General features: G+C 54.3%; 1 protein-coding gene across 1 annotated transcript in view; it reads right to left on the bottom strand.

Moving 5' to 3' along the window:
- Nucleotides 1–11,804, bottom strand: part of RAB11FIP5 (RAB11 family interacting protein 5) — a 47,523-nt gene that overhangs the window by 26,081 nt on the left and 9,638 nt on the right. The window contains exon 3 of the mRNA XM_009290715.1: nt 1,131–1,570. Within this exon, the coding sequence (XP_009288990.1) occupies nt 1,131–1,570 (440 nt within the window). The remainder of the gene's footprint in view (nt 1–1,130; nt 1,571–11,804) is intronic.

The following is an 11,804-nucleotide window of genomic DNA, read 5'->3' on the forward strand; positions in this document are numbered from 1 at the left end:
TGCTTCCGTGTGATTTAAGAGTTTGCATTGAATAAAAGACAAGCCCCCGAGCTCCGCTCTGACAGGCCAGGCTGCTGCTGTGCGTGATATAAACCAGGAGGGTCCAGCGCCTGTTTCTCCCTCCCACTGCCTGAACGACAAGCCCCGAGCTCCGCTCTGACAGGCCAGGCTGCTGCTGTGCGTGATATAAACCAGGAGGGTCCAGCGCCTGTTTCTCCCTCCCACTGCCTGACCCTGTGGCTACTGCTAACTCTCAGCAGATTTTGGGGTTACGTGGAGAGCCCGGTGAGAAGGACTGCCTGGACTTTAGGTGACACGCAGCTGCTCTCCCATTCTAGACGGAGATGCTGCCTCCTTCACCACGACACGAGGATGATGGGGCCAGACCGGTGCCTCCGCTCGCTCTCTGGCCACGCACGGGAATGTCACCCAGCAGAAACCGAGAAGCATCATGTGGGTGGCTTCACCAGCACAGTGAGAAGCAGCACGTACCCAGGGACTACCACCCAATATGGGAATTTGCTGTCTCCAGCCAATTAAGCCATTTAATTATATATTTTGTTTTCAAGGGACGGCAAGAATTAATTCACTACAAGGGCCTTTTTTGTTTGCAAATCGCCGCTCTCCGAGCGCCAAGAGCTCAGATTGCTTTAATCACCAGGAACCGGTCACTGTTTCAGCTTTGCCTCCAAGCCGGAGGCGTCTCATTAGACAGCCGGGCAGCAGCGCAGCAGTAACGTGCTCTGCTTCGCCCAGCCCTCTCCCAGGGGCTTACTGCTATGAGTCAGTGTTAGCGACCCGCTTTTAGGGGGCAGAGAAGAAACGGTCCTAAAGAACCCTCGTAGCCCGCAAGCTCGTGGTGCGCTGCAGAGAGCACATGCAGCATCAGCCTAAGTCAGGCTGTTCATATACAGGCTCAGCATGAAAAGCAGAATCTTAGATGTCTCCCCCCGTTCTGGCAAGCACGTTACTGCCAGCATGCAGAAGGTCTCGGAGGGTTTGTGCAGGACGCCGCTTCTTAGGTAAGCAGTTAGTTAACAGGTTTGCAGGAAAGCCTCAACAGTCCCTTACAAAGAAAAGAAAGGGGAAAAAAGTGTGTGGGGGGAGGATTAAAACCGTTATCCTCTTACCAGAGCGCTCCGTGGACAGACTGCTGTGTCTGCTCGGGGATTTGGTTACCTCGGGAACATTTGCAGCCAAGCCCAGGCTGGCAGAAGAGATGGTGCTGTCAGATCCCAGGGAGGTGTTGGATTGCGTCAGGGATGACTTGCGCAGCTTGTTCTTCAAGAAGAAGCCCTTGACTTTGGACTTCTTGCCCCCGATGTCGTAGTCATCCTCCATGTCGAGGGCGCCCATGCTGCTGGGGATGATGGCAGAAGCCGACTCCAAGTCGTATTTCTTCTTGCCTTTCATCTTGTCCTTCAGCTTGCCGAAGGGCGACCGCGGCTTGTCCTTCATGGACAGGTCGAACATGCTGGCCGTGAGGTTGTTGCGCGTAAACTGGATGCTCACCAGGATCTCACCACGCTCCTTCTCCTTCTTCCCAGCCTTGGAGTGTAGCTTGTGCCACCTGGAGCCAGAGAGGAAAGAAAGGAGAGGCCCCTCCGTCATTTCCAAGAGCCGCAAGCCAGGAAGACCTTGGGGAGGATGCTGCTGGGTGGGAGCTAGCACAAGCGCCCCAGAAGTCACCTAAGACCTGAGTCAGAGACACGCAAACACCAAGCATGGAGGTGTCGCACGGAACCAGACCTCTCCCTGAAACGCAGCGGCTTTACAAGAGCTCTGTCTCCATCCCTGTCCTCAAGCACTTCCACTAAATAACCTGGCAAACACCACCTCGCTCACCCTGGCATCAGATACCGCCGTGAGTTTCAGGGGAAAGTTACCGGTGGCCAAATTTTTGTATGGTCAGTTGATACGTTGCTGTGAGCCCATGTTTAAAAAAAGACGGTGCTTTGTGCTTGCGTTTTAAATATTCAAGAGCCAGTGACTCAGAACAAATCCTTTCAAGTCAGAGACAGTACCGTAATGGCAAAGGCACTCAACAACATTCATTAAAATAACTTTATGCCAGACCTTCCATGCCTCACCCTAAATAAAGATGCTGAAGTTTGCCTAGAAGTGTCCTTGCATCAAGCATTTAGAGGATGTTGCATCCCAAGAGCCCTTCAAGGGCAGGAGGAGCTGCCGTGCAGCACCTACCCTACCCAACCCTACCCTACCCTACCCAGGTTGCTGGATTTTTGGGAAATATCTGCATCCCCACAGCCTGCCGATGGCAGTCTCCAGCCTGTGGTACAGCTTTGGGATCTGTGATGACCTGATGTGATCGGTGACGGTGGGGGATGCAGCAAACCTATACGCCCATCACCTTCCCCTCCTCCAAATCCCTCAATTCTGCTGAAATGTCTGTAAAATTTGAGGCAACCAGAAGCCTGAGCCAAGGAGGGAAAAGGACTTTATTTTAACACCCCTCGTGCCGGTCGCCAAAGCCCAGCACCACGCCGCTGGGGCTGGTGAGAGCTCCCAAAGGAGCTATTGGCCATATCCACCAGCGCAAAAGCTTCAACCAACTCCGCAGCAGGTTACTGGGGGATGCTCCCCGCTGCTCTGCCCCAGACGAAACCCATAACGCAGACTTTGCTCCGTAGCTTTGCACACAGGGATGGAAGGAGCATGGGAAAAGCCTCCAAAACATTCACTGCAGAAGGCAAAAAACCCTCCCAACCTCCATTTAGGGCCCGATCCTTCCGCAGGGAATAGCCTGTGCACTAGCAGGGCATGGAGCAACCCCTGGTATGCGATGGGAGAGGGGACTTGCCTCCTGCCAGCTGGAATGAACGATGGGTGAGAGGACACCAAAGCAAGAGATGCCTGGAGACACCTTCTAGTTCTCCAGTTCACAGCAGTACCACGCTCAGATGGGGCAGCACGAAACACGGGTCACAAGGGAACCGTTTCTTCCCCAAAACCGCTGCCGACCCAGCGGGCCTTCGCTCCCCTCTCCTCCAGCGAGATGCCCCGTCTTTGTGCCCTGGTTCCAGGTGCCGCTTCCCAGGGCGGCTGCAGCAGGATGAGCGGGTCTGCAGCACAGCTGCTGCCCTGGCAGCTCTGATCCCTCCCGGATCAAAGAATTAAAATTCCCCTTAACAAGGCGCAAGGAAATCTGTAGGTTCAGGACAGACCCTGTTTCTCTGTGACACGCTTCATTGGAGAAACACGCAGCAACGGGAGGTGGAAGAAATTTCTAGACCTGGGTTAACAATTTCCCATTGATTTCCCAGAAAATAAAAATCCCGGTGGTGTTTTCCATCCACTCGAAAAGTAAAGTCACTGAAAAGAAAAAAAAAAAAGGGGGAAGGAAAATGTGAAGGGATGGAGATGGGTGTGACCATGCTGAAATCACCAGGGCGAGGAGAAAACTTGAATCACGTCCTCCAGAAGTTCCTGAATTACTGCTGGGGAAGTTATCGCCATCTCAGATGAAGGGAGGAGCTGGAAAGCCTGAGGAGGGCTTGGGAAGGGGGCACAAAACCCCTAACTCCCTGCTGGGATGCTAGGATAAATAACAGGAGCGTACAGTTGGAAGTACCCAGGTCCTTCGCCATCCAATTCTGCTGCCGCCGAAATGCAAGAGGGACAGCGCCTGGGACTTTGCTGGGCACAGACGCGGGGTTAAATCCCCAGCGAACTCATTCCTATTCCCACCATTTGCTTATTCCACCCCCATACAATGCCCTTTGAAAAATGTTCAGTACCCAGGCTTCAAGCTTGAAAATATCCAGGCATACAGAAAAAAACCCATGAAAAAAAGCAGCATTAACCCCTTACAGCAAGCCAACGGCAGCAAAGAGACACTCAAACGGGCTGATCCGCTGCCAGGGAGCAGTTAGGGGAGCAGGAGCAGGTGAGTCAGGCGGACCCTTCCCGTAGGAGCAGTGAGGAAAAGGCTGCTTGGAACAGGCTGTGGCCACAGCACATCAAATATTACGTTGCTCAGTTTGATGCGAGACCTGGAAGAAGTTCAAGAAGGAAGGGCTGCAGCAGCCTGCCAGCTGGGAGAGGAGAGATTTGGGGGCTGAATCATTTAGCAGGAAAAGAAAAAAACTTCGCGAGTAGTTTTTATATCTTACGTCATCCCATGGGAAAAAAAAAAAAAAAGAAAAAAAAAAAGAGAGAAAATCTGGGTGGATTAACATAAGGAAAGGCACAAGCTTGAGGATGATGAGATGTAACAGCCCGTAAGAGCCCTGCACTGGCTCAGCTCACATGGATGCGCTCTCAGCATCTCCCGTCCCATCACTTATAATGTTGTGGTCATTAAAATTAATTTGGGTGCTCGGCGGCGACACCTTTGAAAGAACAAGCCTTAAAACCTGATCTCTTCAAAAAGCATCCGTTCAAGGAAAAACCTCTGCTTATGCTGGCGCTGGATTAAGGAGCTATTTTTGGTTCCCTAGACCTAATCAGCAGTCAGCAAGCAGTCGGGACTACACCTCAAACAGGGAACAGAGCTATTTTTAGGCTGAGCTCTAAGTTTATGGCACAAAATGGGTGTTTGGGATGATTAAGTTGTTCCATGTTCGGTTTTTCTTTTTTTTTTTAATGAATCAGTTCCAGTGGAAACAGGAGGTACAAACACTGCCTCAGCCGGGATGCGGCAGGAGGGCGGGTTTCAAGTCCCAGCCCAGCTAAACACAAACTCCCGCAGCATCTTTTCGCTATTAACCCCATCCCTCGGGTTGGGAACCCCTCGGTTCCCCATGTTTCTTCCACGAGCTGCCCTTGGGGGGAAGCCCTGGGTGAGGGGTTTCTGAATCAGGGCCACCCGAGCCCAAGCCTCAGAGGGGGACGCGATCTCTTTTAAGGGACTAGATGATACACCTAGGGAAAAAATAACAGCTTCTGCACATACAAACCCTTTTCCAGGTCTGAAATAGCAGCCATGGGCTTCGCAGCTCAGGCTCAGACCAATCGCTCTGAATTTAACTGGGTTATATTAATCAGACTGTGGAAGAGGTGCTGGCACTGAGGAGCGTGGGGAGATTGAGGAAGCCGTGCCAAGCACGTCCAGCACCGGGGACCCAGGACTGCAAGGACCCGCTTCTCAGAGGTGTTTTGGAGGCCTCTCTTGAGGAAGGTGCCACCAGTTTGGGTCCAGCTCCTCACTGCACGGGACATCCAGGACAAGCCACCCATCTCTGGCCACCTAGTCCCGGGGGGCTGTTCTTAGCAAGGTTCGGAGGGGCCACAGCCTGACATGGATTTTGCTAGTTAAAAAATGTTAAATTAAAGAGGGTCTCTTCTCCCGGTGCCAGAGCTGGTGGGGACAGGGAGAAGGATTGCTCCTAGCTAAGGAGACGTGCTCGGTCCCCGAGCCTGTGCTCCTTCCCTGCTCCCTGCAACTGGAAACGGGTCTCCCCCTGAACACAGAGCGGAGGATGAAACCTGCAGCTTCCCAGCCTGCTGGTCCCATATCAACACCCTCCTCCTGCTCCATGGAGAACTTCTCCTTTCCACCCGCCAGCTGCTGCCCACCTCCACTGCAAAGGTGATGCTTCTGCTGAGACACCTCGGCCCTGGCCGTATGGGGAGCCAAGCTTGCTCAGAGATATCTCCAACACAACAAATCCAGGGAACGCAGCTCGAGCCAGCTTGAAGACACAAGCTGCAAGTTCAGGCAATTAGCTTTTGCTAAAAAAAACCCCATTTCTTCCCTCTTATGCCCCACAGGTCCAGCGCCTCTGTGCATTGGGTGCCGGCTTGCAGCATTGCACCATGCTGGGCGTGCATCCCCCCAAAGGCAAAGGACTTCTCGCAGCATCACCCCGAGATCTGCCATCCACAGATGCTTGCGGCAGGCGGACACCCAGGCCCCAGGGATCTCTGCAGGAGGAAGGAAGCAGCAAGCCACCCCAGCACACAGGGACGGGAGAGGAAACCTCAAACAGAAAACTCCCCACAGACGCCCCAGAGAGGGGAAGCAACTGGAGGCCCCTGCGAGCTCTCGGGCAGCTCCTGGGAAGTGGGACGTGCTCCGGGGGTTTGCAAGCTCACATCCTGCTGCAGTAACACTGCTTGTGAGCACTGATGTACAGCGAAGGGCTCCCCAGCCCCCCTGCGTGACTGTGCACGCTCATTTAGGTCACCGTGTTTAATCAGCACATCCAAACTGCCTCCAGACAGTTTCAGGAAAACCCTTTCCTGTGCAAAGGCTCCTCTCTCCTCCCATTTGCCTCCACCGAGAGTCAAAGAGAACAGCGAGCCACGGAGCACGGCTGCCAAAACACAGGTTTGGGAGAAAAAGCAGCAAGCACCCGGCATCTATTTTTACATTTGCTGTTGCCAGGATCAATTGGAGCAGCAAGGGAGGCACGGACAGCAGAACACAAAGCGCTGCTGTATCTCCAGGCCCCCAAAAAACACGTGCTTTCCCTCATCCTCTAGCAGCATCCCATACCGGAAAGCCAGCTAGTGCTGAGCAAAGGGAAAAAACACCCTGCCATGGAAACAAGAGCGTAGGAACTGTTTGTTAAGGAGGGAAAGCAACCCCACGGAGGATGCTGACAGGATGGATTTGCTCGGGGTCAGCGCCTGGTTCGCACCGTCCCCCCTCCTCTGCTCTTTGTCCTCCGTTGGGCTGCAGGTGACCGTTTATGGGGGGCACGGGGAGCCCCCACTCCTAAAAACCTTGCGTTGGGTATCTGAGCTACAAGGGGAAAACGCTTGGGCAGTATTTTCTCCCCATCGATGAGAAAACTCGTTTGGTTTTATGTGACACCTGGTCTGCGTGGGCTGCCCCACACCTCCCAGGATCGGAAGACAAGCTGCTGGGATGACCAGGAGGACAGAGAGCCAACCCTTAACAGAAAAGCAATGCTGACCGTGATCCGAGGCTTTCTGTCACGTTGTCCCTTCCACGTCCCCCTCCTGATCAAGCAACTCCTTCAGCACAAAACCAAGCACAAAGCCGAAGCCCCCATCCTGTCAGCAGCTTCATGGGTCGGCATCCCGAAGCCCTGGCGTGATCCAAGCTCATTCCATTGGTTCAGGATTACTACAGTCGCATGCAACATCACGCAGGGGAGAAAGCCAAGCAACACCGGGACGAGATCAGGTGAGCAGGGCAGTGCACGCAACACGGCTCTCAGAGGTGCCGTGTGCACCATCAGGGCACCATCCTGCCCTACTTTCAGGGAGGACGTGGGTCCTTCCAAGAGGGATGTGGGTCCTTCCAAGGAGGACCACCTTTGCTCTCCCACGGGTCCAGCTGAGGTCCCCAAGAGATCCCCATCCACCCTCCAGCTCAGCTGGACCTACCTCACCCCACCAGACCTGTCCAACGCACACTAGGTACCTTCAGCAATGGTTCTCCAGTTTCGCTCTCGGACTGGTCCCAGTGCTTTACTAGCAGTGAGTTCAAGAGAGCTTCCTTGGGTGGTTAAGTCCCTTAGCGACTCGCAGTGTTCATGGATGCACACAGGGAAAGATGCACAGCTGGAGCGTTTCTAGAGTGCTTCAGGCATCAGGTGCTTCCCAAAAACCTCCCAAAACCACTCAGCATTGCCAGGGTGGTCAAGGTTTGCCTCAAACTGAGCAGAAATGCTCCTGCCCCACACAGCTGCCCAAGCTGCAGTACGGAGCTCAACGTGGAGCCAATGCCTCTTCCCCGACTGCACCAGCCTGTCATTTACTGCTGATTCATCCCTGCAACAAGGTCAGCCTGGCTTACGAGAAGAGCCCCAAGTCTTTAATTAAAGACTACTCGGGCCCCTACAGTGACAGAGCAGGATGGAGCACAGAAAAGGCAATCCAGGGGAAAACACGAATGCTGGCAGAAGGGGCACCGCTCCTCCTGGCACGACCCCCCTCCATGGGCACGGCACGGGCAGCAAAGAGGCATTTCGGCGAGACAAGAGCTGAAGCAGCCCTGCGGAAACACGCACATTGCATCAGGGCCAGGAGGAAGCTCACCTACCCAAGAAGGGAAGTGTAGGGTGGAAAACAACCCAGCCCTGGGGAGTTTTGTGCTTTTTGTCTGGCTTTGTGTTTTTGACACGGCTTCCCCCACCGGTGTTGGGAAGCTTTTCTGCAGCGTAGGTTCGTTTCGTGTTGGTTTTGGATGGCCTATTTTGGAAGGTGATCCCTGTGAGCTGCTAAAAGCACAGAAGGAAAATAAACACAGGCTGATTCCCCCGCAGATGGGGAAGAAAGGACTCGAGCAGCTGAGGTGGGAAGAAGTTCATCTCTCCAAACGTTCCTCTGAGAAGTGCTCGAAAACAAACTTGAACAAACCAACCCCCCACAGCTTGTTAGATAATTCAGCTCACTGCTAACGAAGCAACTCAACCCTGCTCCTCTAATGGCTTCCAGCTTTGACACGACCAACTCAGCTGCTCAAGAGAGTGCTGGCTAAATGGGATGTCAGAAACAAAGAACAGGAGCTGTGTGCAATGAGGGGCGCAAGAGGATGGAGCTACGGACTCGGCGCTGGTGCTCCAAGCGATGTATTACCGCAGCCAATGTGGGAGCACGGAACAACCGGGAACCCGCAGGAGAAAATCCCAGCACCGACTCACACCCGCGCTGGGACAGAGAAGCCATCCATGCTCTGCCGTATCCGTGCCCTGCTGCGAGTCGTGGGACGAGACCTTCAGGCCAGGAACAGAGATGATGTCACTCCAGTGGGTCTCGATGGCAGGGAACAGCCTGCAAACCTGCAAAGCATGATGAAAACTAGGAAAAAAAACCAGCTCTGCTTGTGTCCACAGCTTACTGGCACAAGCCTGGTGCAACACCCGGGCTGTGCTACGGAGCTGGTGCTCCAGGCACGTATCCTGCGGCACCTCAGTGCTCCATGCACAAGGTCCATCCCGGAAAGGTCCTGAGCATGCTCACTCCTGCATCCCTGGAGCGGTGCCCCACAGGACCCTGCTGCCTGGCACCTCCCCTTGGCTTTGGGGGGACTGGGGTGGCCCAGACCTGTGGAGCCCCCAGACAGGCTGTTTTCTTGACCCCGTACGCAGAGGAGAGAGAGGATGGCTACCCAGCCACCCCACTGCCCCCAAATCTGCCCCTACGGCCTCCGTGCTGGCTGGCAGAAGCAAGCAGGGGTGTGTGATGGCATGGAGGGGGACAGTTTTAGGAGCAGGGATGGAGAAGAGCTGTCAGCCACCAGGACAGTGCTGGCATGAGAGCAAGGGCGGGTAACTTCATCGCAAATCAATTTAGGCTAAGAAGATCAGAGGCTTTCCCCTCTCTAGCGCAGGATGGGCAGGTAGGAAGAGGAAAGGAGGGAAGATTTAAGAAGCTGTAAAACGGAGCATGAAACATTTATGAATGGAGATAGTAATAGCAGGAGACAAAAAGAGGTCCCATCAGCTATATTTATCTGCTTACACTCCAGAGCATCCAAGGTTTGCGTCCTCCGAGTTGCAAACAAGCCAATAAGCCACGTTTGTGGTCACCGAATGACCTGAACTGCCGGGCCAGCGCTGCCCGGGCATAGTGAGGCTGGGGGACGAGGCCCCTGTGTGCGAGGATGGGAGAGGAGGCAGTGCTCGTGATCCGCTGACCCAATGCACAAGAAACCAAGGGCACAAATAAAAGTTAAAAAAAATGAGCCCCGAGCCGACTTTGCAGGATTGCAAAGCACGACCGACAGCGAGGAGCTGCTCCGCAGGTTCCCCCAGTGCACCTGCTTCCAGGGAGCTACTTCGTGCACAACTCAACGTCCACGGGATGGGCAGGAGAAACATGTTTTTGCTGTAAATCCTTTTCCGCTTCCAAACGGGAAGAGCATCACGGCAGGGCTTGCATGGAGAACCTAGTACCTAGAGGCAACGCAAGGCTTGGGAACGCAGCGCCTGTCCTCCAAAGGGGAAACCAATCCCAAGGGCTTCACACAGCTTAAAAATACCAGCTACACCCGCTTCAGCAACAGGTCACGCGTTGATTGTTCATTCATCCCATCAACAGATGCTGCAACCCGCTCTCGGGCATGAGTAACGCACGTGAAAAAGGGGGAAAAAGGGAAAAAGGAACGGATCTTAACCCAGCAGCAAGTTGCTCTAATTACACACACCTTTACCCTCGGTGGACTTGCCGGCAAAGAGACTCATGTGCTGGAAAGGCAGAGCTGGGGAGGCCGTGGGATGCTGCTCCGGGGACGGGGCTCCCAAACCCCCAGCCCGGGCCGGAAAGGCCATCCCGCTGGAAACCCAAACCCCGTGTCCCCGGCCAAGCTTCTGACAAAGAAAGCGAATTCCCATGGCAGTTATTTGCACACCTTTGCCAAGCACAGGCTCCCACAAGCCCTGGAGCAGGAAGAGAGGTGGCAGCAAAGGTTTAAAAGCTATTTTCACTCGACAGACCGCATGCAGAAAGGACGCAAAGTCTTTTTTGGACTCCAATTGTCAAGAAAGCCCCGTGCAGCCGCCATGCGGAGGCAACAGCCCGTGCCAGCACACCTACAACGGAACAGCGTCCAGAGCAAGAGGATTTCAACAGGCGAGACGACACCAGAGCACCCAGAGCCTGCAGGGTTACTCAGGGCAAGGAGCCCGTTTTCCCGTCGCGCAGGCACCTACATAAGTGCGTTCGTGAGTCAGCTACAGCGGACGGGCAGAATAGACTAGACTCTGCCCGGTCTAGACTCTGCCCTGGCAGCAGCCACGGCACAGACACGCTCTCTGCCCCAACGGATGCTCTCCCTCCAGTGACAGTGACAAAGAAGGGGGATGCCTCCAGCAGACCCGAGCTGTGACACATCGCTCCAAGGGACCAAGCTGCTGGGGTGCAGCTGAGGGCACCTGCAGACGCCCTCCTCTGGGGCAATGCTACAATCGAGCAGATGCCCCCAGGAACCATGAAAAGCATCCCCCAAAAACTCCTCTCCTGCTTGCGGGCTCACGGACGCTGCCTGTGAGCCATCCAGCTCAGCCTAGCGTGATGACACGGCCCCTTGGAGGGTGAGAGAAGCAGAGAGCAGAGCCCACCCTGCTTTCCGGGTCACCAAAGAGGAAGCACTGGCAAGAAACATTTTGGCAGACCCCATAAGGAAGGGAGGGAGTCACCTTGGAAAGATGAACTGAGGCGGCAAGGCTCCTGGAGCACGGCGTGAGCACGAGCTGAACTCGGCACATGCAATAGCACCAGCTCCACCCGTGTCTGGAGCTTTGTACCAACAGGTCCGAGGCATTTTCTGAGCTGGCTGTGGGTTTTTCTGCAGCTGCTAAGGGAAAAAGACAGCTGGAGGCGGTTAGGGCTCTGCAGATTAGTGTGAAACAGAGAAAGAAGCCTGAATCTGCAGCTTTTTGGTTTTTAAGATGATGGAGGGTGATGGGCCAGTGCTCTCGGCCACTGACAGTCCAAACCCAGCATGCCAGACTTGCAAAGCTGGGATCAAACTGCTCAAATATCTTTTAAAAAACAACAATGTTGTGGTTTAACCCGGCAGGCAGCTAAACACCACACAGCCGTTCGCTCACTCCCCCCACCCCAGTGGGATGGGGGAGAGAATCGGGAAAAAAAAGTAAAATTTGTCGGTTGAGATAAACACAGTTTAATAGGACAGAAAAGGAAGGGGAAAATAATAATAATGATAAAAGAATATACAAAATAAATGATGCACAATGCAATTGCTCACCACCCACCGACCGATGCCCAGCCAGTTCCCAAGCAGCGGTCGCTGCCCCCCAACCAACTCCCCCCAGTTTATGTGCTGAGCACGACGTCGTACGGTATGGAATAGCCCTTTGGCCGGTTTGGGTCGGCTGTCCTGGCTGTGCCCCCTCCCAGCTTCT

Source organism: Aptenodytes forsteri, unplaced genomic scaffold (assembly GCF_000699145.1).
Source record: "Aptenodytes forsteri isolate BGI_AS27 unplaced genomic scaffold, ASM69914v1 Scaffold236, whole genome shotgun sequence".
Taxonomy (NCBI): Eukaryota; Metazoa; Chordata; class Aves; order Sphenisciformes; family Spheniscidae; genus Aptenodytes; species Aptenodytes forsteri.